The 26,282-nt window shown below is 43.6% G+C and overlaps 1 protein-coding gene across 2 annotated transcripts in view; it reads right to left on the reverse strand.

Moving 5' to 3' along the window:
- Nucleotides 1–8,390: 8,390 nt before the first annotated feature.
- The window catches only part of SLC37A3 (solute carrier family 37 member 3), a 42,303-nt gene continuing 24,411 nt past the window's right edge, over nucleotides 8,391–26,282 (reverse strand). For both annotated transcript variants that reach the window (XM_006133393.3, XM_006133392.3), the window contains exons 9-16: nucleotides 23,845–23,929; nucleotides 22,565–22,746; nucleotides 17,045–17,186; nucleotides 15,715–15,816; nucleotides 14,864–14,911; nucleotides 14,105–14,256; nucleotides 12,264–12,329; nucleotides 8,391–10,927 (exon numbers count right to left, since the gene is read on the reverse strand). In XM_006133393.3, the coding sequence (XP_006133455.1) occupies nucleotides 10,835–10,927; nucleotides 12,264–12,329; nucleotides 14,105–14,256; nucleotides 14,864–14,911; nucleotides 15,715–15,816; nucleotides 17,045–17,186; nucleotides 22,565–22,746; nucleotides 23,845–23,929 (870 nt within the window). In that variant the 3' untranslated portion in view covers nucleotides 8,391–10,834. The remainder of the gene's footprint in view (nucleotides 10,928–12,263; nucleotides 12,330–14,104; nucleotides 14,257–14,863; nucleotides 14,912–15,714; nucleotides 15,817–17,044; nucleotides 17,187–22,564; nucleotides 22,747–23,844; nucleotides 23,930–26,282) is intronic.

Here is a 26,282-nt window from a genome sequence, read left to right on the forward strand (position 1 = left end):
TTTGGCAATATCTATCTTTTATGGCCCCCAACGAATCCATATGTATTGAGATGAATACATTGTAAAATCTCAGTTAATGTCAGTTGGTCTAAATCAGTTATAAATATATTTGGACACAACATATATACTTGGTGTTATGTTCCTGTTCGTATTTTTTGAACTTAAAAGTTGACAGACAACCTTTATTACCAATAATATGTAACGTACTTTACAATGTTCCTGACATATATTTCAGCTTCCTGGATTTTTTTTTCATCTGGCCTTCAGATATGAAAGGCAGAGTGATTTAACACCTGTTTAGATTTGTCATCCATGTGACGAAATGAAAAGTATGCCGTTTGCAATAAACTTTGCATAAAATAGTTAATTTGCATTTAATTTTAAGAATGTCAGGCAAAATGGTCGGCCCTCACGCATGTTTACTTCATCAAATCTGGCCCTCTTTGAAAAAAGTTTGGACACCCCTGATCTAGACTGTGACCACTTCATTGGTTACTGAAAAGCAGCCACCAAATCCATCACCACTGCTATGAACTGTGGCAGCAGAACACCACAATACTTTATCCCACCTGCTTCAAACTTCAGAGGGGATGTGAGCAGGCAGGGTGTAATTATCACAGTTGGAACTTGGTCTGGGCACCTAACCTACAGAGCAGCCAATAAACTAAAGGCAGAGCCAATGTGGGGAGAAGGGGGGGGAGGGGAAGACAAGTCACCGTGCGTTTGGCTAATCAGTGAAGAACTGGGAAATGAACACATCACCACAACTCAGGGTTGGATAATGTTCAGCATTTCAAGAACATCCCACAACTAAGGATCACAATGTGCTTTACAAATGTTAAAAGCTCACAACCTTCAGGAACAGATGGGTATTTTATTTAACTAATTAATTAAGCCACCATTCCTGAAAAGGCACCTGGGCGCTGTACAGCAATTTAGTTAAGTACCACAAATCAGCCCCAGTGTCCCATCTTATTGAAACATAACATCTAGACCTTCATTTATCTCCCCCTGCTCCCACACACACACAACAGAGTAATCCCGAGGAATAAGGGACGTTAGATGCCCATGGAAAACCTGAACAGATGGCTCCTGATGGAAGTCCGCAGAGGTAGCAGTGCTGCACAGAATACTCTGTCACCGAACTACCTAATCCAGAATGAATCACAGGTGATAAACAAGGACAATCCAACTGGCAGAGGTGCTAGGATTGCTACTGCATTCCTTGGCTTGAAGTAGTAATAACAACCCCAAAGATACGGGCTCTGCATTCAGCTCCCCTACTATAAAAATTGTTCCCGCAACAATGGCAACTGCCCTTACATGACAGAACATCACAGTTGTGTAAATCTCTCCCATCCTATGTTTTTCCAAGTGATACATTCAGAGAATGTTACCAACATTTCATGACCATGGACTAAGGCCCTGATGCTGCCAACAAATGTGTGACTAGCTTTACACATGAGCAATTCAATTAAAATTACTCCTGTGGATGTATTGGGAGGGTCAGGGCCTTGGATAACAAAATGAATAAGAAGGTAGTGAAACTTATGAAAGTAGCACTGAAAAAGAGAGACAGAAGGAGAAGAAACGGCTCCAAGAAGAATGGAACAAGAGTTGACGATAAGGCTAGAAAAATAAAACAAAAGCCACACTGGAATGTGGTCGACGCTCTCCAGCCTGGAAGGGAAAACTTGCACATTTCACACAGCATACACAGAGCACCAAACACCACACCTGAAAAGACATTTTCATTAAGTTCCTTAAAAAAAAAAAAAACATGAACACAATTACCCAGCCCTGCATGATGTCCTGTCCCCATGCCCATATAAACCCCTCTGGTGCTTCTCGCATGGCCCACTGGCTGCTGGAAGCCAAATTCATAATAGCCACAGCTTGGTAACAAAAATAAAAACAAACTCTTTTATCAGTTCAGACTGACTGGAGTTAGTTCTCAGCTTTGCCTCTAAATCCTCAAACAAAAGACCTCCTGTCACTGTATCTTCTATGTAAATCCTAAAAATAAACAAACCCAGAACTACAGACAACACGTATCACCGATTTTACAGCATGGCTGCTACGTCCCTTGACAGGCCCGTCTTTCAGCAGTCTCAGGTTTTTAAGTGAGCAATTGAACTAATATTGGAATCTAGAGGCAACTTTTCATACCTACGCATTTCCTTAAAGTTGACCTTCAAAATGGAAAGAAATCTTTCATGTAGTTTTTCATGATTCCTGAAAAGCTAGTGTCCCCGCTCCAACCCCTGTCCCTTGAATAGACATTTAAGTCTTATTTTTACACATAGATGGCCCTGCAAAGTACCTGGAGCACAGCAATTTTCTACAATTGTACAGGTTGGACCTCGCTGGTCCAGCACTCTCGGGACCTGACTGGTCCCGGATGAGGGGATTTGCCAGACCAGGGAAGGTCCCTCCACTTGTGGCTAAGCTACTTCTAGGCTACAGCTCCAACCTGCTGCCCCTGCTGCTGCCTTAGCCCCCTGGGGCTTTCTCCAGACCCGCTGCTGCTGGGGTCTGAGCGTCACAGCCAAAGTTGTACAGGGCAGAGCTCTGTACATGGCTGGCGTTGGAGCTCTGTGGCCCAGGCCAGAGTTTCCTAGCTGCCACTGGGGTCGGAGCTCCATGGCCGGGGCCAGAGGTCCATGACCTCGGCCAGGCTAGAGCTTCCAGGTCACTGAGCCCCACTGGGACCAGAACTCCCCACCATGCAATCCGTCTCTCCCCCCCCCCCCACACACACGCACTCCTGGTTAAGTCGCTGGTGCCCCTCACAGTGCTCCTGCCCCCCGATTCCAGACCTCCCTTTTCCTGGACTCTGCAATCCAGGAACATCCATGGTCCATGCCGGACCACAGATGTTGCTGGACCAGGCAGTCCTGGTTAAGGGAGGTACAACCTGTAATGTATTTGTGCACATATGACAAACCGTTTGCTCCTTTGATGAGTCCTCTTCGGTCTCACTGGCCCTGTCACTGAGCACCCCAGAGGTTCTAAAACAAAAACTGCAGAGGAGCCTTCTAAATTTAGCCATCTGAGTACAGGGCAAGAAACCCAGAACTCCTGACTTCTAATCCCAGTTTTAATTCCCTGCCTTTGAGCAAGTCACTTAGCTTGTCGTCTTCTTCAGGTTTTCCACCTGTAAAAGGGGTATAACATTTCCCTCCCTCACAAGGGTGTTGAGAGGGTTAGTTAATGTTTGTGCAATGCTTTAAAAGCTTGAAGTGCTAGGTATTAATCATTAGTCCTTGAAAAGGCTGAGCTGCACACACAACTCCAATTAGCTGCAATGGAAGCTTCCTGTGTGCATTGACCCCTGGCTCCAGACATATTCCCTTTGAAATTTAGAAACAAAATGACCGAGTATTAACATTTTAAATGTCATCAGCCGTGCATGCTCAAGCAATACTTACCGTTTGATTGGACTGAGAGTTCAGCTCCATTGCTTTCCTTGCAAAGGCACCTGTTAACACACCAAAGCAGCCAAAAATCAAAATGGATCCTTAGTCCTTTACTAGCAGCTGTGGGTCACATGAGCCAAGAGGGGGCTTCCCATGCCCAAATCAGTACGGACTCTAGTAGACTTGCCTCACCTGTAAGATGCTCTTTGCTTGATTTAAAGCAGCCTACCCAATCAGAATTGCCAATATTGTGCTCAGACTGAAGAGTAAATACTTAAAAGATCTCATCCAAACCCCCTGAAATCAATGAAGAGACTCATTATTTGACATCAGTGAGCTTTGGATCAGGCCAGTAGCACTCCCCCTCACCCCCCATAGATTGATAACATCAACATTGGTAAAGACAGGGAGAAAAGGGCATCATTAATATTCCTTTCCACTAAGCCCACAGCCTTGTGTTATACATTTCTGTCTGAAGTTGGGACCTATACTGTACTTTCCATGTCCCAAGGGACCTGAGGGAAGTAATCTATAATAATAATAAATACGACTACTATATTTTTAGCACCCTTACATTAGCAGAGAACTTATCTTAATGTACTTTGCAAGCAAAGCCCGTCTCCCAGAAACATAAGGGAAAGATTGATTGATCTACATTGTGTGTCTTCTAAACTCATCTGGAAAAAAAAAAGCAACTTTGACAGGGTCCTTCTAAATGCAGCGTATGAACTCAGTACTGTAGGTGTGTCACTTTCTCTCGCAGTATTATACATATTGTTTTCTAGCGTGAGAAGAATTATGCGTCACCCGTGCCACACTGTTACTCAGTCTCATTTCCCTAAACTACTTCCTCCTCTGCCCCAGGATTGTCATCTAAACTTGCTCCACCAGCTCTCCCCCACTTCAACAGAAGTTCACACCCACATATGCACGCACGGCTTCATTTCCTGGTTTTCTTGAAAGTCAGCAAAGGAAAATCAAAACACTGTCAAACAGAAGCCCTGATTGATTCTTCAGTACAGAATTAAAGTAATGGAAGAAACTTTCTTATTTATGTCAGCATTAAACGCAGTGTATCAGTTTAATTGGGGAAATATATCTGTGCTAATAATGGACATACATAAAGTAGTTGCTGACCTTTTAATACTAGGGAAATGCAGACTCAGCAGAAAGCCTTTGAATGTTTGTCTCCATCCACAGGAAGGAAAGTGATATTACACTTATATGCTTTCAGAACACCAAACATTCTTGGTGTATGGAAGTGGTTCATTCACATCTTGACTTGATTAGTGCCATTAACACAAGTAACATCTTCCTTATATATCACCCTGCTTCTACTCCAATTCATCTGATGAAGTGGGTTTTACTCATGAAAGCTTATGCGCTAATACTGTAAATCTGTTAGTCTTGAAGGTGCCAAAGGACTCGTTGCTTTTTATAATAAAAAAAAGAATGACCATTTACAGAATATAGGAAACCAGCCACCGTACTGAGAATAGAGCAGAAAGGTCCTCTTCTGTATTTAATGTAAAGACCAAAGATGATAAGGTGAAAAAAACTGACAAATATAGAAGGTTTCTTTATGTTAGTTTCCCTTTCAGGAGAAAATAGGGTTAATAAGGTACTTCTTATATGCATTGATTTCCAAATTGTTCAGGAGAGACACTTCCTAATCTTCATTAGTCTGTCGAAGATGCATGTGGATTTCAACATTAAGCAGTAGTTTACTTTGCAAGTCCTTAAAGAACAAAATTATATGATGAACATTTCTGTTTAGTATTGTTAGGTTGGGAGCAACCTTTCTAACTTCAGACTCAGCCCCATACATTCATTGATGATAAATTCCCATTATTCAATGTCCAGTATCCATAATTTCTGGATTTGTAGGCAGCCTCCCCAAGCAAGGTGGAGACAATCTCAAGAGCCAGCTCTTCTCCTGGAGGTTTCCTTATCTGCTCTTCCCATCCTACACAACTTCCTTGAGGGCAAGATACAGAGTAATCGGATACTGAGTGATAAGGTCAGAAGTACAGATTGCCGTTTTTGACTAATCTCTAAGATTAGTCATTGTTTGTGAACATGAATCCACCTCTGCCACAGTTTCATAGGTATTTTTCAAGGATAAGTACATGGTGTACATGTATGTACATACAAAAGCCTATGACTATTTTATTATTCACGTAGTACTGAAGCCTAGTAAGTGAATGTTGAAGCTCTAAATTTCATTGTGCTCAAATTATTGCATCTTTGGTGTGTAGTAAGGTAATTCTAAGCATTCAGCATTGATAGGCAAGTATGGTAATCAGAATTAGTCCTTAATTTCTTCCATTGACAAGATTTCATTCTTCTTTACTAATTGCCCAGAGTCAGTTGTACCCAATCCTTAACCAACCATTATATTTTGACTTGTCAGTTCGAACTAGGGTTGTTCATAGACTGTTAGAGTCTAAATTAAGATTTTAATTTTAAGATTAAATGTTGTTGGGGTTTTGTGGTTTTCCAAATTAGAAGTATCCAAGTTTAGGTGGATTTTAAATGAAAATACAGAATATCACATTGCAGAGGAAATAAAATTACTTTGGGTTAGATAAATGGATAAATGCACAAAAATTGTTCATGCTCAAGCTAGCATTATGGAGACAGCAAGTACTAGTCAAAGGCAAATTGGCAGGTTTTGACTAAGATGAGAGAAGTGAAGGAGCATGACATTTTTTATTTTATAGTCACCAAAATGCTAGGAATTATTTTAAAAGGGAAAAAGAATAAGACAGAGAATATCTTATTGCCTCTATATAAATCCATGGTATGCCCACATCATCAATACTGCAAACAGATGCAGTCGCCTCCTCTCAAAAGCTAGCTTGGCAGTGGAAAAGGTTCAGAAAAGGGCAACAAAAATTATTAGAGTTTTGGAATGGCTGTTATATGAAGAGAGATTAAAAAGACTCGGACTTTTTTGCTTAGAAAAGAGAGTAAGGGGGGATATGATAGAAGTCTATAAAATCATGACAGGTGTGGAAATTGTGACTAAGGAAATTTTATTTACTTGCTCCCATAAGAAACGAGGGGTCACCAAATTAAATTAATAGGTAGCAGGTTTAAAAAAATCAAAAGAAAGTTTTTCGTCACAGTACACCTGTGGAACTCCTTGCCAGAGGAGGTTGTGGAGACCAGGACTTTAACAAGGTTAAAAAAAGAACTAGATAAATTCATGGAGGTTAGATTCAATCAATACTTTAGCCAGGATGGGTAGGAATAGTGTCCCTAGCCTCTGTTTGTCAGAGACTGGAAATGGGTGGCAGGGTTAAGGAACAGGAACAGAATAGATCATCATCACTTGAACCCATTCGTTTCATTCCCTCTAGTGCACCTGGCATGGCCACTGTCGGAAGACAGGATACTGGGCTAGAGGGACCTTTGGGCTGATTCACTTTGGCTGTTCTTTTGATCATAATGGTGGGATGGTTTTTTGGTGGTGGGAGGGATAGGGGATGAAGTTTGTTTTCTTGTTCATATAGTTCATATAGTTATTAAAGTAAAAGGAAGTTTTCTTAAAGCAGAGGTCTCAAACTTCCAAGGAGGGGGGGAGAGGTGGGCATCTGCAGCCCAGGCACTTCCCCAATCCAGCCCCTGAAATGTTTTGAAAAAGTTATCAGGCCTACATGGTCACAGAATGACAACAACTGATAGCAATGCATGAGGAATCAGGTAGGAAGTTCCCAGATCTGAATTAATTATAATAAAATGGCTGGGGGGGGGGGGGGGAAGGGAGAGAGAGAGAAAGGGGTCCAGAAAAAAAAAGCCCAAATTATCTGGTGGCTTGTGATCAAATCAGTAAAGTTGGCATCACTGATATCTAGTCAATTTCACAACATGAGTTAATAGATTCAAAGCTTGCACCAATGGATGGGATGGTTCTACACACACCTCCCCCAGGACACAGGGAGGTGCCACAGAAGCGGCACGGAGCTAGCAGCCAGAAGCTGCTCTAGCCCTACTGAGCTGCTGCTGGTGGCAGTAGGGGCCCCAGATATTGTTAATTGCCTGGGAGCAGCTGTTGGGGAAGGAGAGGTGCAGGTGGAGAACACATGGAAACTTCCCCAGGTCCCTACAGAGCCCTGCCAGAAGGGGGTGCTTACTGGCTCGCTAGGAGGATTTGAGGACTGGCACAGGCCCTAAGGTAAATTGAATTTGAGACCTCTGTCTTAAAGTATCTACAAGCTAAGATATTTTGAGCCTGCCTATTCACAGAAACATGGAAGCAAGGCGAGAAATGAGATAATCACTACTTCTCAGAAAAATGACCCCTAAATAGCTGTCTTGAGTGTTGCGAGGGGGCAGGCATACAACCCTGACCTCTGGGTGTCTCAAGAAAGCCAGTGTCTCAACCAAGTATGCATTTACAATACGCGATGAAACAAGAACACAATTAAAAATCGCCACGCTGCGTTCATCGAAAGGCAAGAGAAAGGACAAGTTCGGGTTTGTGAGAAGAGAAATAAGCAAAGAGGGAGCCTAGCATGTTGTTTCATATGGAATGAGTAGCATATAACTTCTAAATTCAAAGGGAGGAAAAAAATCAGGTATGTTTGGCTTCTTTGTCAGAGGCCATTCATCACACTGTTCTCAGTGCCTCTGGCAGGGAGTCTCAAAGCTTCTTATGAAATTGACCAGGAAGTATGCCAAACTAACAAGCAGCAACATGCAGCCTCCTTCTGATGGGGAGAGAAGTGTGGTTTAAAGTATTAGCAAGAGTTAAGGAATGAGAGCACCAATGAGAAACAGGTATACACAGCAGGCAAGGACTGCCTAGGCCAGGCTCCTCAGAAGTCCTGACTAGGTAAACAACTGCAACCCCTCCATTACACCTGGAACTAGGACCTACATGTAAAAGAAGGAAGAATTCTATCAGGCAAATTGTGTAAGAGTGGAAGTGGAATGAAGCACACAAAACAATTCCACATTAGATGCCCAAAAATAATAATTTATTCACATTGATTTGACATGATCAGAATCAAAACATCTCTCAGCGCCACTGCTTGAGGACATACACCAGCCAAAGGGTCTAGTGTAAATAAATATTAAGACTTGGGGTAGGGAAAAGAATGGGCAGCCAATCAAGTATTAACAACAATAAATTTGCCATGCTCCAAAATGCCTTGTAAGCAGCTGCACATGCTCTGCAGCTCAGCGTGTAGACGGAGTTTACAGTCTTCAGTGCAAATCACTTCACACCCACCTGGCTGCAATCTTCATTTCTGTCAAAACTTACTTGGCATCTCAACAATCAACCAAAGGCTGGAATTGAAAACCTTCACTCTCAGACACATGGACATCAGATTGGGCAAACAGCACCATTAACAATTTCATACCTGAACTTCAAGGGCTTTGCTTCCATTTGGAAATGGACTAAAGATTGGATTGGGATCTGAGCACGAAGCTAAATCAGGCCCATATGCGGGGAGTGGGGATGGAAGGGTGCAAGGGGTGCAAATACACCCACCCCCCAACGGTCCTTCAAAGTCTGATTCCGGCTGGTCTGGGAAAGGCAGAGTATCTGCTCAGGATCATCCTGAATTAAAATGGCAAAAACTGTAGTAAGGGTGGGTGGGAAGAGACAAGAACACAGGTCCCTTGTATGATTATTGTGCTTTCTCCCCACCTCTGAACTGTCTGAAGGTTAACCAAAAGCAGAGAGGAAGAGATCTAAAAGCAGAAAACAAAAAAGTACTTTCAGGAACAATTGTAAAAAATGGAGCAACCATGTTTTCCCACTAAGCAAAGCTGTAAAAACAGCTGGCACTACAGGGTCAGCAAACAATCTTTGAGCAACAATTCAATACAATAAGGCACTAACGACTTTCCACATTAATCACATGATTTCAACATTCACATTCAGACATTTAAAAAAAATCGCCATACACTAAGTTTAAAAAAAAGGCCATTTTTCTATTTGTAGAAGTTCCCTTTTTTCAAATTCTCAACTACCTAAGATTTTTTTCCATCCAGGCAGCAATTAATTGGATTGAATATCTGATCAGAAATCTTGTTGGTTAAAAAGCAATTATGAATACAAGAAAAGTGATCCAAGGCAGTAGACAGGGAAAAAAAAAAATACAAAAAGCAGCTGAGAGGCACTAAAATAATTCAAACCTTCATTAGCAAACCTGTGGCAGATGTTGGTCACATTGCTTAATGCATAAGGGGAAGGTGCACAGCTGCAACCACGTTGGGCATAAAATAGAATTACGGGCTTTTTGTAGCTGGCTTACATCTATTTTTCTTACAAGTTATCAGACTAACAGCACTGGGGCTTGGAGTCTTCTGTACCCCCATCACATCAGTGAAGCGTGGGCAATGGCAGTGTCAGTTTTGTCACACTGCCCCACTGACGTGCTTCAACTTAACCTAGAGGCATCACATGTAAGGGTGGTGGAATAGTTCGGACTCGCTTCATTCAATGCTAATCTGCTCTGCCGAGGAAGGAGAAATGGACACCTGTCCAAAGAGAACAGCATCAATGACACCAGCTTCTTCTGGAAGTGTCACCCAACCAGCCATCAAATGCAGAGAGCAACTACTTTGGGTCGCAACTGCTCTGACAGTCAACTAGTGAGAGACTCTGTATCCCAGTCCCAATCCTCAAAGCCAGCTAAGCTGCCACTGTTAAATCTATAAAGTTTATTGCACTCCTTGAAAATTAGTGTTAAAAAACAGGACTATCCCCCTATTCTACAATATTCAGAAATTGCAGGGTTTCCCAAGAATAGTAGTAAATAGATCAAGCATAGTGTTAGCTTGCAATGGAGAAATTATCTGTTTGTGGGAGGGTTGTTAACCAAGGATAAACTGTGTCTAGATTTAGCAAAGGTATTTTCAGGACATCTGGACAGCATAAATGCATCCAATTCCAAAGAAACTTTTTGCCCATTCTTCTAAAACAAAGCTACAAAGAACTTCAGAATATTCATGAAGTGGGCTGTACTGTTTCCCCGGCATAACAACATCTCCCAATTCACTGTGTAATCAACTCATCTTCAGTTGAAAACATCTGACACTTCCCAGGACATCCAGAAATACTCAGTAAAGGTTAAAGCAATGGAACCACAAACCAGAAGGGAAGAGAGCACTTGAATTGAAAGGTCCTAGTCGGACGACAGCCAAGCTGATTAATTCCTCTCTTGGAACAGTAGCTCCATGTTGCAGAAGGCCTCAATCCATTTGGGTATTTGGTATTCCAACAGCAAGTTCTCAAAGGCTGTTCAGCAAAACTTTGTGAGCCATTCTGAATTAGCCCAAAGTTGAAGGAGGGCGAAAGGGGTAGGAAAAAATGGAAATGTAAACCTCCCAGAATTTTGATTTCTCTCCTACTTGTTGATTTTGCTTGTACAGTCCCTGGTGAAAGGAAGCAGCAGTCACCCAGTCCGCACATGCAAGCGTCTCTCCTGCAGGAGCAATCTCATTTCCTTCACTAGTAAGGGTGAGATGAACAGGATTGTTGAACTTGTCTGTGGAAAGAAACAACATGAAGGACAATTAGCACATGTACATGCCACTGCTCTTTCTGGAGCCTATCAAAATAGCTCTTTCAGTTATTTAGAAAGGAATCAAAAAGCAAAGCAAGGCATCACCCCAGCCATAGGCCTAAGGGATAAGCAGATGGACTAGGGAACACCCATAGCTACTAACAAGCTGAGCAGCTCAGGGTGTGAATTCTGATCTCGTAGACAGAAGCACTAGGGATATTAAATTTAGATGAATTAACTAATCGAATAGTTGATGGGATTTCCATCAGCTATTCGATTAGTCGATAAGGGCGCTTCTGCCTTTGAACTCTAGCAAGAGCCCTGCCTGGATCTTGCTACAGTTCAAAAGCGGAAGCCCAGCAGGGAATTTCCCAGCTGACCCCATGCTCCCTGCCGTGCCTGAGCCTTTGAAATGTACAAGAGCCCCAAAGGGAGCACGGTGCTTCTGCTTTTGAAAAGCATTTCAAAAGCAGAAATCGCAGCAGAAGCGGCGTGAGCGGAGACTACTTCAGTCCCCGCTCACACTGTTTCCATTGTGCCTCTACCTCCCCTGGCCCCCGCGGTGACAGTGCTGGGGGGAACCAGCTTTTAAGCCGGCTCCCCACCGCACCAACTCCTGCTCCCTCCCTTGCTGTCTCTCTCTGATAGAGGCAGCAAGGGAGGGAGGGGAACGACTAGTCGCATCACTAGTTGACTAGTCTCTTACAACCCTAAGAAGCACTGTGAGCCCATCCTATGGAGCATTTTCATTTTGGCTCCTCAGCATCTGATAAACCCAAAAGAAAAGGCTGCACAAATTCATAGCTCAACACTAGCTTCTTGGAAATTCTGGAAGCCATGTGACAACACACTTGTGCACAGTAGAGTTGGAGAGGACAGAACCTTAGTTCACAAGTTAGATGAAATTCAACCAAAATGAATGTTGCATGCCAGGATCAAGAAATTTTTAAAGGGGACAATATCAGGTGCTTCATTTTATCACTTATGAAACCCGCTTTAAAAAATAGCTGTCTACCAATCTACCTGTGTTCATTTGGCAATAATAATTCAACATCCATTTTTTGGTTGGTGGAAGAAATATGTCCATGGGTGATTTAGATCATTTCCTGATGTGCCCCAGCCTTACCCCAGCTCTGGGAACAGCATTATCATGGATGGTTGCTGCAGAAGCATTTTGAAGTGCAAAAGTTTTTCCTTTAAGCTCTCTCAAAAACTTCCCTATTATTATTATTATTATTATTATTAATTCTAGGGTTCAGGAATACTTTTCAGCTGCACAATCAACACAGGTGAAAAAGCTAAAGAAAAGGCTTCTTACCATTAGAATGAAGAAATAGAAAACCCACATCCATCCTAGATTGTCCTGGATCAAAGAAACTAGATACTGTAAAGAAACAAAATAGGATATTTAGATCAACACTTGCACAACTGTAGAGCTAGGTTTCTGGTGTCACTCTCATTTGCCTCACTCCGAGTTTGTGGACATTTATTGAAGGGGAAAAAATTACAAATCCCCTCTCTCGGTATCTAGCTGCTCTTTGTCTGGCATAATAGAAGACATGTTGCCTTAATCCTTCTATGTAAACCCCATACAAAATAGGTGAAACAGAGTTGCCAGCCTGAAGCTTTATAGGTAATGATGTGCAGTGAGGAGTAAAACTAATTACAGCTTCAAGGGGTGACAACAATTGGACTAGACTGAACAAAGGATTTATTGCACAGAACATACAGTTACGTAAGTGACTGCAAATATCCTCCAAAAGCTGAGCACTCTGGGAAGATACACAACTTGAGGACATGCATTTTCAGCAGCTACACAAGCATTAGTTAGTTAACCCTTTCAACACCCTGTTATGTAGGTAAGAGCCTCAAGCTTCCCCATCAATTTACCTCCAGAGCTCAATAGGCCCATACAATCACCAAGTAAAGGCAGAATTTATCCCTTCTGTGCACTGAATACAACTGTGTTTAAGGAGCTTCTGTTCTCTCTATTACTGAGCACATTGGTACATAAACAGCTCAGAGGTGCTCATAGTGCTTATCCCACAGCCAGGTATAGAAGCAAATCCAGGTATAGAAGCCATGACTGACAGAACTTTTCAGAAAGAGACCCACTTGATAATTCTCTCTTTAAGAAGTGGGCAAATGTGTGGAAAGGAGAAGATGCAGGAAGCATGGCACACTAGGAAACTGGCTTCCAAATGAGATTTGAAAGGTGGCCCTGAGGTGTTAGCAGCCTGTAAAATGTGGAAAACTAAACCAGCATTCTCTCAGAGAAAGAATGAATGTTTCATTTACCTGGGAGAACCACCTCAGTCAGTACATACCGACTTCTTTTCTGCCTACTATCAGCACTGTTGATAGTGACAGGAATATTGCCACAAGTGCAGATTAGGAACCCTAATTCCTTGGGGCAATGGGGATGTACACTCCACTCCAACATACTCCTTAGTATTCATGAAGTTACACTCTCTTGCTACGGAGCCTTTACATCACAGGAACGCTAATGGCATTGCCCGACCCAAAAAAAATCACCACTCTGTACTTTCACGTGCATGAATTTTGCAAATGCAAAACAAGCATGTTCCCATTGCCAATGCTTGCAATTTCTGCTTCATTAACAATCCATGGTCAATCCCTATCATGGCACACTATGTGGAAGATGAAAGCAAGTGATACCAATTTTACAGGGTGTAAAGTCTGTCCTAGATAAAGAGAAACAAACTAATCTAACATGAGAATGTGTTACAAATGTTCTATGCAAAAGCGGCACCCATTTGGAAAACGAGATTCTGTAATACATCTCTCCCCTGAGTTGCTACCACACCACCTCCTTAGGTTATTTAAAAATTCAGAATAATATTACTTTTCTCATTATTTCATTCTCAAAGTTCAGTGCCACAATATTTGCATTAAACACTCTGCAGAGAAGGTTTGTTTGTTAAAAACAGTTTCCTCTGGGAATTAAAGATGAATGGAAACATTTTGGTTGGTATTGGCGGATTTAAAAAAAAAAAACCCTAAAAAAATTAGATATGAAGTCAAACGTGAACTATCACTGACCCTTTAAATCTCAGCCCCTCTTGGTCCCCAAATCACTCTCTCACTGAATTTTAAAGGCACATCCCTAATTGCTCAGTTTCTCTTTGGCAATCTCACCTGGCCCACTGCTGCTCCAATGCTTCCAGTTCCATCCACAATTCCTGTGACCGTTGCCAGAGCCTCACTGTTCCCTCTCACTAATTCTTGACGTCCCAGGTCAGCAGAAATCGCAGAGCTGATCATGTTAGATGGGCCCCCAATGAAAAATCCTGAAAGCACCAAAACACCATCTTCCAACCAGAGCACAGCAAGGAGATTGTCAAGGACTGGGGATGTTCTGGAGTCTCAGTCAAGGAAACAGTTTGCAGCTGGGTGTTGAATGCTTTGCTCAGAGAAGTTAAAATTACCCCTTTTACTGATAGGTATTGTGACATGCTTTTCTGTCTCTCTGTGGGAGGAACTTGGGGGAAATACACAGAAGCCCCTACCTAAAATATGGGTGTTTGAAACCAAGGACCCTCGCTCATGCTGGTGAATACAAATTCCTCATCCTGGGGGGCTGCAAGAGAAGCTCCCAGGTATGCACCTTTGGTGTCAGAGGAAGCTTATAGCTTCTTGTAGTATAAAAAAATGCAAGCGACACCTGCCATCTGAGCTATTCTAGCCCATAGCAAAATTCCTTGTTCTACACCTCCGTTTGTGAAAACTTAAAAGAATCTGCAAACACAGTAAGGCCTCCGTTGTCACTTCTCTTGCAGCCATGGCATTTAGCTGAGAAGGCAGCACACTCGAATACATTAACAAGGTTTTACAGCAACACTGTTTCTTTTCTGTCAACACCAATATAGGTGTGAAAGTGGTGATTATAGGACATACCTGTAATGGCCATGATGAATGCATTGATGGGTTTGCTGTTTGGAGAACCTGCCCGGGGACAGACAGAAAACAGGAGCGTGATACTGAGCTCTTCTAAAGAGCTTTTCAGGCCTCAATCTCAAAGCACTTTATAAAGGAGATTAGCTTCATTGCCCTTCTCTCCTACCCAGCCCTCCTCCCACAATTTTCCAGGTGGGGAGACAGACTAAGAGTGAAGTAACTTGCCCAAGATCACCCCGTTAAAAGATTCCCTTGGTGAAGCCAGAGCACATACATGGAGATGTGAGATCTTCAACCTTATGATGTCTCACAAGTCCACTCTTTTGCTGAGTCTAGATTAATCCTAATAGTTGTCCTAAGAGACAGTTTCCAAAGCTCATTGGTTGCCAGATGCTAAAGTACTTCTGTTAATGGTGAAGTCCAAGAGCGTCTGACTTTCATTCTTTCCTGGATCTTCTCTCACTCTGAGACACCTTTCCCTACCCTCGCACCCCGACTTTTCCAAGATGTTTGCACCTTTGCATTATTGCTGTGTGGGTTGTAACTCTCACATCTTGGTAATGCTAGAAAATGCAGCCAGGGAGCATATCCAAGGTCAGCTTCCTTGCTGGTACAAAGAAACCCAAGCACTCAACCCACACCTTTCCCCATTGTGAACCAGAATCCAGACTTCTTCCCAGGTGTTACGATCTCTTGGTGCAATACAACCTTGCAGAGTGCAACTGGTTCAGAAATATACTCTGAAGGGCACTATCCTGAGCCAGAAAACGATTCAAGACAAAGAGGCTGGCAAATGAACATCTAGCCTTAAAAGGTCCCCCGATGCCCACTGTCAAGCCAAATCTACTCACGACTGTAGCCAAAGAGAGACCCAACAGCGAAAAGCAAGCTGACTGCTAGCACAGGAGCTCGCTTCTGTAGCATATCGGAAATCAAGCCTTGGACTGTCCCACCTGCAAAAAATAAAATGAAAGTTCATCATGCCCTTCCAATTAAAATATGCAACACTGAGTGCTGCGCATACTGAATTTTGTTATCTTGTTTTCTTGCTACCTCTGGTACCTCGGTAAATGAGGACAAAGCTCTCACTGTCTCAGACAGTGAAGGCAATATGAAGTCAGGATACCCAGGACACACAAGTGAGGAATGTAGCTTTCCCACCAATTACTACCTCTTGCTCCCTCTGCACGTAGCCAGTCAGTGCTTCTGTTTGCTCCTTTCCCTATGCACCCTTCCCACAGTCTCATTCAGATCTGCGCAGTGTAACACATGGTGGCGGTCTCCTATAGTTGCCTACTGTTCCTATTAATGGCTCTGCTCCACTGGTGGGTGCACTAGCAGAGATCTGACACTAGGCACCTGACTGACACTTAACATTCTGTTGTCTAACCCTGCTCCAAGTAGATACAGACAACACAGCCGTTACAATGCTGGCACGTTGTCTACACTAGCGTGTCCATCACCGCAATCACCAGTGGAACTGCACTACTGGTAATGAATCAGGAAATAATCCTAGCATAAACAAGGCCACTGAGGCAGCAAAGCAGCCCCAGAACAGGAGTGACTAGCAGGAAAGCACAGTGGACTACTTACCCAGCCAAGAAACAGCGAACATGGGACAGCAGAGCTCTAGCCATAAAGAGAGACTTGCTTTGTTCTGGCTAGGAGACGCCAGTTCCGATTTTACCACCGGCATAAACAAGCACAACTACACTTGGACAATGGAGTTGTGCCTGCTCGCCCCATTGCTCAACTGAGCCCTTTGTTTTCTGTGGGAATGGTTGCTAGGGCACAGTGTACCCTTCACCCAGGACTGCCCTCTCGCTCAGAGATTCTGGTGGGAAGTAGGACAGGTAACCTGGGAGATAGCTGTGTGAGTGGGGTACTGAAGCGTTTATAGCAAATGAAGAAACACTCTTATTGCTGATAGTGTACAGAAATAAGGCAGTGTCCCTTTAAACAGCTGGCTCTCTAGTGGTTCACACCGAGTCATACATTTTATTAGGCAGCCAGCGTAGCAGTGTGTGTAACCAGGCCATGAAGGCAGGACACATGCAGTAAACTGTTATTTAGACCCCACTGGCCTCAGGGAGTTCCTTCACACTACCCATGGTGCGTAACGAGCAAAAGACCCAAGAGCTGGGCAACCAAAGAAAGAAGTTGTTTGCCTTCTGCACCCACCTATGATTCCTCCCACATCATACCAAATCGAAAGCTGGTCAGCTTCAGCCTCCTTCCATCCAAAGTTGTTGCTGAGGTAGAACGGCAGCCAGAAGAAGAAGGAGTAATTCACTAGTTTCAAGCAGGCATAGGCCAAGGAATACTAAGACAAAAATAGCAAACCAGCAAGCAGTTAGAAGAAACACAAGCAGCAATTCTTCCTCCTTCCAACAAGCCCTCAGCTGAAGCTCCCATGGTAAGTGTGTCTGTCATGAGCATGCAACACCAGGAAAGCCCAACGCTAAACAAAAGGACAAATAGGGAGGGAGTTGGGGGGGGGGGGGGGAGAGAGAAGAGGAATCAACCAGGCATGTCTATTTTTAGTCTTCTTTTCATTGGCCACAATGGGTTGAATTCTTCCAGCAGCTTCACGTGAAGCATAAGCTTCTGAAGAGGAAAACAAATCAGTGCATCTCCTAGATCGGAGGAAGTTAACCATGTGATACTAAGCAAGCCAGGGGCTCTTAACGGTTTGTGCATTACATCGAGAAAAGTTCTAATGCTTACATAGTCTATCAGCATCACTGTGGCCTATGTACACAAAGCACCTCCAAAAAACTCCTCATAATACCCAAACATTTGTATCCCAGAGCTCAAGACACAAGCTTTGGACATGCTTGAAAGAGCACCACTTTTCCCCGTAACTGTGACAGCCTGTGGAAGGATCTTGCTATTCTTCTGGGGTGTAAACCTGCCTTCGCCTGTAGAAGACGGCTCTCTCAATGGAAACGACTCCCCTGTGGCAGCTCAGAGCCCAGGTTCAGGAGCTTTCAGGGCAAGTGAAGGATTGGCTTCTTTTGTCAGGACTTGGCTGACCATCACTGTCGCAGTAGAAGGAAGCTATGTTGGCAGAGTTACAAAGCAGTGGCAAGTGCTGTAGCTTTTTAAGGTACCCAAGAGGATAGAGTGCACATGTGCAATTTTCTGTTTGTTTTAATATGGTAAGAGACGTAGGTGATACAGTGATTAGTGCCAAAGACATTTCGATATAAAATAAATGCCTCCGAACACACGGATTTCTTCAGCAGGCATCTGATTTGCAAGCTGAACAGTGGAGGCTTGCCTTCTGGCTCATAGGGCCCAACCCTAGCTGCCTCACATGCAGGATTCCCTCTGAAGTCACCAAGAGTCTTGCAGGTAGAACAGGAGAAGGCCTTACTGAGCCTGTTGCTTATAACAAAGCACTTCAGAATGGTCAACCAGATGGTCTGAGAGATTAGCAATTTTAACCCTCAGGGTATGTCTACATTGCATTCCTCTTTGGAAAGAGGAATGCAAATGCAGCCAAGTGAAATTGCAAATGAAGCGCGGATTTGAATTTCCCTTGCTTCAGTTGCATAATGACATCCAGGTGCTTTTTCGAAATACCCTATTTCGAAAAACCCCCCGCTGTTTAGGCAGGGTTATTTCAAGAAAAAACCCTTGTTTTGAAATAACCTTTACTCCTTAAAAAAATGAGGTTTAAGGGTTATTTCAAAAGAAGGGATTTTTCCTCAAAATACCCTCTTTTAAAAGAAAAAAAATGCAGTCTAGATGAGGTTATTTCGAAAAAGCGCCCAGATGCCATTATGCAAATGAAGAGCGGGAAATTCAAATCCACGCTTCATTTGCAATTTTGCTCGGCTGCATTTGCATTCCTCTCTCGAAAGAGGAATGCAGCGTAGACATACCCTTAGAAGACCTGAGAAGACTGTCAATATAAAGCCAGTTCCACTGCACTTGTTCAGCTGGAGAACAGGAAAAACTGAGAAAAAGCAGAATGGGAATATAATTGTTTTGTTCTACGTTTTATGCATCTCTTGGAAGTTATCCTTGGGGATTCAGCGATAGAAATTCACTTTCCAGCCTCACATCCAAGGTGCTCACAAGGCCCCAGTAGTAGAATACAGGATAAAGAAATCGATTTGATCTTCCAGTTCTTTGCCCTGCCTGCACAGAATTGTTCCTCCAGTGTGTCTGTTAGCTCTCTGATCAACCTACTTTTCCAGGGCTCCCATTAATTCTTTGGGGAGTTATTCCACTTTCAGGACATTTTTCTCTAATATTTAGCTTCCATTTCCTTCACCATTTTATCCCATTTCTCCTCTCCCCTCTGCCCAAATTAGTCCTCTCTCTGCACGGCCTTTACACAGCTCAAGGTGGTTATATTCCTCTTACATGTATACAGCTTGGTGAAGTGATGAGTAATTCCTCGGTGACAGGGGTGTCCGACGGTCCACCACCCAGCTTCATGGCAGCCTTGCTCTCACTCTTGCCTTTAGGTGCTACCATACAGGCAGTGTTAGCAACCCCACTTTTTATAAAAGTCACCAAACAGGCCTCAGTAGAAAACTTGTCTTCAGTTGTTTATAATTGTGCCAAAACTTTAACACAGGGAGGGCAGCTTTCCATGCCAGGTGTGCCCTTCAGGTAAGTCGAGCTTTGTCTTCAAGTTTAAGCCAAAATTGTTCAGCCATTTCTGAGAACAAGGCTGTTTTGCCCATTGTCACATGAGGAGGTTCCTTCACCCTAGATTCCTGTTTGCAAACAGTCCGCACACAGAGCTCGTGGCAAGTCCAACAGAAAGAGCTGTAAATAGAACAAGTCCCCATAGCTCAGGTCCATACATTCTCTCTAGGCACAGGAAGAGATCCTGGGCTTCTCTGGCCCTTTCATCTTACCCCTCCCCTCTTTCTGTCTGGCTTTTAGCTGTCCCCAGCTGGAGTGCTGAGCCACCTGGTTAATCATTCAGTCCTTAACCAATTATCTCCCTAATTTGCCCCATGTGGGGATGCTTACCAAATGCCCGAATAGCAAGTCAGCCTAAGGCTACTCACACTCTATCCTTCCCATGTTAAAAACAATTTCTGGCAACAATTCCTATGCCAAGCTCCAATGGGGGAGGGGGGTTACTAGAAAAGGAAGTTGATGTTTCACAGGGGGTGACATTTGTGTCAGCGATGGGCCTCTTGCTATTCCTGTGAATATCTGCCAAGTTATAAGCCTCTGGGGGGAAGTCCGTATTTGTACATGCCTTTCAATGATAGCAGCTAATAAGCATGCTCCAGCGCCCCCAGCAGGTCCAAGCTTTAATCAGACTACTCATGTGCCATGGGAACATGCTGCATCTCCTCACAACTCCTATGTGTGAGTGGATTGTGCACACTGCATCCCAGAATCAGAGACAAAAAGCCAGGCTTTCCTGACAGTTTTAGCTGGTTTGGGTTAGGGCTGGGCACCAGGACAGGGCAGGAAGCCGGTCTCTTTTGTGCTCTCAATAATCACACTGCCGGCACCAACGCAGCATGGAGGAGCAAGCTGCCCAACTCAAGTGCACAGGGGACAAGAACTGGACCTGTAAAAGGAAAGCAGCAGAATGAGACAAGGAGGGGGAAGAGAGAAAAACTAATGAGGACCTGTGGGACAGGAGTACTGGCTGGACATGGAGCCAGGTAGCTAGAGGGCATGGGATGGAAGATAAGCTGGGACTGCTTGAGGAAAGAGACTGGGAGACATTTGGGTGGGGTTGGGGGTGGTATATTAAGGCCAAATCGACACTAGAATTTTATATCTGTACAGCTACATTGCTCAGGATGTGAAAAATCCACCGCCCCTCCTCCCGACAGATATCTCCACAGTGATTTCATCCCTGGCACAGACAGCACTAGGTAGAGAAGAATTTTTCAGTAGACCTAGCTATGGCCTCTTGGCGAGATGGATTATCTCCTGTTAGTGTAGGTAATGTCTACATGGAAGCACTGAAGTTGTGCTATTGTAGTTTTAAGTGTAGACAAACCCAGAGACTGGATGAGGCACTAAGAGGAGGGATGCAGACTGGGCCTGGCTGGACAAAGATAGGGAACTGTGGTGTAAGGTAGGGGAGAAACAGCAAGATGGATTTGACAAGCAGACAGGGTCCAGGGCAGAAATTGAGCTAGAGACTAGCACAGCAAGAAGGGCAAGGAATGGTGGAATTGCTGGAAGCCAGGGGGAGGGGGGCAGGGAGGGAGAGAGACTGGACAAGGATACCAAGCTATAGACGAGAGAGTGGGTCTAGCTGGGCAAGGAGACTGGGTTGGTGGCAGCGGGGGAAAAGAGAAATGAGACCCCAGACAAGGAGTCCAGCTCTGGCTGGGTATGAGTGGATGGGAAAGCAAATAGGGACTGGGACAAGGAGCAAGGACTAGATAAGAGAAACAACTAGGACAGATTGAGGTGGAAGGAGCAGAAGGGTACGTGACCACTAGAACACTCCCTTCCAGAACCTGGAAAGGAACCCAGGACAGACCACACCATTCCTCTGCTGAAATGTAAATATTTGTGAAATCCCCCAGCAAAGTGTGTGTCAGGCTGTTGGTCCACACAGAGGAAGACAAAACCTACTCTTGTTACCAGTTACTCAGCTCAAGTGGCTAAGATCTGGGCAGTGCATCTAACAGTTCCACTCCTGCTCCTTAGCTATGTGCATGTCAACATGCTGCCACCTGATAGATTTGTTTTTTGAATTTGCTTTTATTAAAAGCCTAGGAAATTACTGTCTTAAAAGAACACTAAGGATGCAAGATGAAGGGTCAGATTGGCAGACACGAAGAGCACTCTCCACTACACCTGGAGCCTGTGGTTTGAATTTAAACGCTAAGCATTCTGAAATAAAAAACAACCCCCCTTTGGAATCTGAAATTGGGTATCCAGAATTCGTGAGCACTTTTGACCTCAATCTCTGTGCTGCAGTTCCGTGATGGTAAGATGAGGATAATACCACCACTCATCGCATACAGTTGTTCTGAACATAAAATTACTATTTGTGAAGTGCTCAGGTACCGTAGTGATGAGCGCCACAGGGAAGCCCTTGAGGAAATTAATAATTTTGTATTCACAGCAGAGTTTGATTAGTGTGAAGTAAATAAGGCCTGGGGCCAAACTCTGAACAACAAGAATAAAACAAAATATCAAATAGCTGCTCATAAACTGAGCACCATCCATCCTGTGCACTGAATGACTCAAGTGTCTCATGAGGAAAAAAGTACAATCATGTAAGTAAAGACTACCATAATGAATACACTCACGGACAATATTGACAACTCCAGAACTTCGACATGTATGACTCAGAGCCCTCAAAAATCATGACCAAGATAGATTAGCATGGTTTTTGATTGGTCTTGATTTTTGTACTCCTCCCACCATGTGTGTTCATTCATGTGTGTTATGGAGAAAGGTAATTTTGGCTCCCACTACAGGACCTCTCGTTGGTTGCCTGATGGTGAGGCAGTCCCATTTTTTCTTCAAGCCCAAAATTCTAATTAATCCTGTGTCCTCCTCACTTCCATTTCTGCCCACCCGGCCATCTGCGATTGCAGTCAATTCTAGCTGCATAGATAATCTTAATCCTGGCATTTCCTAACTGTTAAGTGCTTGATTTTGCAACCTTAACAATGTTCTTAACACAGTTTGGGTGTGTGGTAATATAAATCATTGTCACAAACAACAGTGTCAAGACCTTACCAGTAGAACTCCTGGTAGACAACAAGCTTGGAAAAAGCCAATGGCCTTGGGCTGGTTGCTAGTATCAGCTGCCTGAATAGTGTAATTTTGATCATCCTCATCCTCCTCATTGCTGCTGATTAAGGGTTTGTTTGCATCTTCTTCAGCACTGCCAGTCTGGTCTTCTCCAAGCTCAGGGAGGCCTACAACACATGAGAGCATACAATAGTAACAAAGGTCATCACCCTCCTCTCCCCTCACAACCCACGCTCACTTCTTTTAAGTACTTCTCCCTTCTGGCACCCCACTTGCTCTCCCATACCTCCATCCTCCTGTGGCTTAGAAACTCTTCTAGATGGTGTTCTGCAGAGTCGCCCGTTTCTACCCCTTGTCTTCTAGCGCTCTTGAAAGTATTCTGTCTGATCCTGGCGTCGGCTTTGTCTGTTCTGAGTGTCTGGCCATTAGTTGGAAGACACAACAAATTAGTGCATTTCCCCCTATTTGATAGCTAGGCTCCCTGTGCGTGGGTCTTGCCCACATCACCTTGGCCAGTATTTGAACATGGATGTTCTCACTGTACCAATAGTAGTTTGGATAGATGAACTAACAAGAAGACTCTGTATGATGCATTTGCTAGAAGCTATTCTAAGCTGTCTGACCTGGAGGATATCCTTATACACATTCCAGCACTTCAACAGTAACCTCCTCTGTAACCTCCCCAAAACACTTGGGAGACACCATCATGTCCCTGACAATGCCCTAAAGATCTCTTTTCTACTCACACTAGAGATTCTGCCTTGCCCTCTTCTCAGATACAGACTTTGCTCCCTTCAGAGCCCATACGCTACTCCTGAATCAGCTCCCAGTTTTGTAAACCCAAGGCATTCTTTCCCTTCATGGGATGGAGCAGATTCTGAACCTACTGCTCAACATAATTTACTTCCATGGTAGCCACTTTCAGATTCATCTAGTAACTCTTGGAAAAAACATCTTGTTTCCACAGAAGGGACACTTGGCAACTGAGTGCATTCTAAGGAATATGGTTTGCACACTAGCTGGATCCCTCTTCGACACTCTGTCCAAGTGAATAATGTTGTCTGCATCTAGTGTGTTGCAAGCCAGGAAAATGTTCACTCACACGGCCATTATTAGGCTATGAGGCAAGTTTAAAACTATATCAGTGAGGTGAACTTATAGCAGCAGAAGCTATGGTTTTGATGTGGTGTGGCAATGTTAACCACATGGAGAAGCTAAAACCTGCTTGCCTATTAGCATTCAAGTGACATGGACCTCTTACTTACCCACTTCCTTTGGGGAAATCAGAAGTCCAAAGAAGACAATGACCCCTCCAGCAAACTGCACTGATGCTGTCACCAGGAAGGCATACTGGAGAGGAGAGAGAATAAAAGCAATGTTTTCACATTGCTCTGGGACATCTCATTCTAAATTAAACATTTGTCCCTATTTTTCCAACCGCTTTTCAGTCACACAGGCGATGCAATGAGACACGCAATTTCTCTGTACCTCAACATTGTGTGAAAATAAGCCATACCAACACAACTACCTCCATAAGCCTAGAAACATGCCCCTACCTCTGGAATAGCCTCCGCTGGAGGGGGAGCACTGGAATGGAGTACATGGTGGCGAGGAAGGAGATTAACCACTTCACACCAGATTATATTCACTTTCCTTTTAAGCAGGCAGAAAAAGAACATTGTGTCTTACAGAAATGGCCACAGCTGGCACTTCCCTGCTCTTTGTGGTTAGAAGGCAGAATACATACAGGCATCTACCATTCAGAAGGTTGAACCCTAATGAAAGTTCCTGGAGATTAGCTCTCTGTGGGCAGACAGGAATAAATTAAAATATTAAGCTATGGTACCTGTACAATACTTTTCAAGTTTGTGCAATAAAGACCTTCAGGCACCTAAGAAGAGCTCATGAACATTTTTCCGTTCACAATCTGCTGCTTTTAGGTTTTCCATCAGAGTAAATATTGGAGATGTGTGCATTTAATCCCTGAATATTGCCTCATTCTCAGGTCATTAACTATATAATATTGCTCTGCAAATAGGGATGTGAATGACTAGTCACTCCCCTGCCTTGATGCCTCTATCAGAAAGAGGCAGCAAGTGGGAGAGGGAGGGAAGAGAAGGGGGTGCTTCAAAGTGGAAGCGCCGCGTACAGCCTGGGGCCAGCTGGGAGTCCCCCACTGGTCCTGCAGCACTTTTGCCTTTGAAGTGTAGCAATAGCCCTGGGGCTGTTGCTACACTTCAAAGGTGGAGGCGCTCTTATTGGCTAATTGAATTGTCAATGCAAATTTTACATCCATATCTACAAGGGACAGGAATGGGGTTAGGGCAGGAGAGCAAGGAGAGTCTGTCCTAAAATTCAGGTTGTATTGTCCAAAAGATGAAGACTGGAATAGCAGTCAGTGCACCTGGCCAAGCTGGAGAAGCCCCGCTGGTAGGAGGAGAGAGAGAAGACTGCCTACAGGGGGGTCTTTGTGAAAGGTCCTTGACTTTGGAGCTTTTCTCCCCAAACTTGGTCCAGCTCAGCTCATTTATGACCTTTAAATCATGACACAAAGTCCTCTGGCTTTTGGTGATAAGATGGGTTTAACGTCTTCTCTTTGTTGCTTGGCCATTGCTGGGCATAGACGTATGGTAGATCAAGTCATAACTTATAATACTTGTATATTTTGGTACTGTCGAGAGCACTTCAAGCCAGGGATAGAAACTCTTTCAACCTGTATAATTCAAAAATCAATACATACATCTACCCAAAGGAACTATTTTTACCCAAGTGATGGTTTGCAGTCAGGGAAGGACTTTTGTTTTTAATTGCAATACTACTGTTCTGAAGTACCAAATTGCACCTGCTCGAGCCAGGCAGGCATAGCTCACAGGGATGTCATAAAGGAGGCCCTCTTTCTTAAACTCTGCTAAAAATCTTACCAGATGCTCACTGAACACAGTCAGATTGATCTTCTCACTGATTATTTTCATATCCCATCCCCCCAAAGAGAAGGAACGCACAAACTCCACTGTGAGAACGACATTTCAAATTTTAGCCTATTTTGACCTAGCTTCTTTTTAAAAGATATCTTAATGCTAGTAAGGTGCACATTTCTATCTAACATGGCTACACTTCTATCACTATTCTTAATGTTAGTAGGAAGGGAATTTTTCACTCATCCATAACACAGACACAGCTGAAGGTATTTTACTTGACCTTCCAGAAAGTATTTCCCTTCAGGAGGAAGCCCAGAACGGACAATTTCAGCCCAAAAGATGGCTGTTTTGAGAAGTTGAAAATAGCTGAAAGTAGGTAGTTATAATGAAAACAGTTTTGCTGACATAATCAGATCATAATTTGGGTATTTTTCCATAAGAATCCATAGTAATTGCTAATCTTTGTTAAATGCTCCCCAAAGCAGTGGCATGCCCATATCCATAAGCTAACAGACGTCCAGGCCGGATGTTGCTGTTAAGCAGTGGTGCATCAGCCAACTGATGTGCAGCATTCAATCTCTCCAAAATGGGTAAGTTTTAAAGGAACACAGCCCTTCCAAGCTCATGCAATATCCCATACTTTCTAGGGTTAAGAAGGAAAGGAGAGGTTCACTATGCTCTGTCTTCCACATATCACTACAGAGATAGAGGGAGCAGCCTTTCCCCCATAGACCAGGAAAAGAAAAACACAGATAATTTATCTGCTCTTCTGGTCTCAGTGGACT

Source organism: Pelodiscus sinensis, chromosome 1 (genome assembly GCF_049634645.1).
Source record: "Pelodiscus sinensis isolate JC-2024 chromosome 1, ASM4963464v1, whole genome shotgun sequence".
In the NCBI taxonomy this organism is placed as follows: Eukaryota; Metazoa; Chordata; order Testudines; family Trionychidae; genus Pelodiscus; species Pelodiscus sinensis.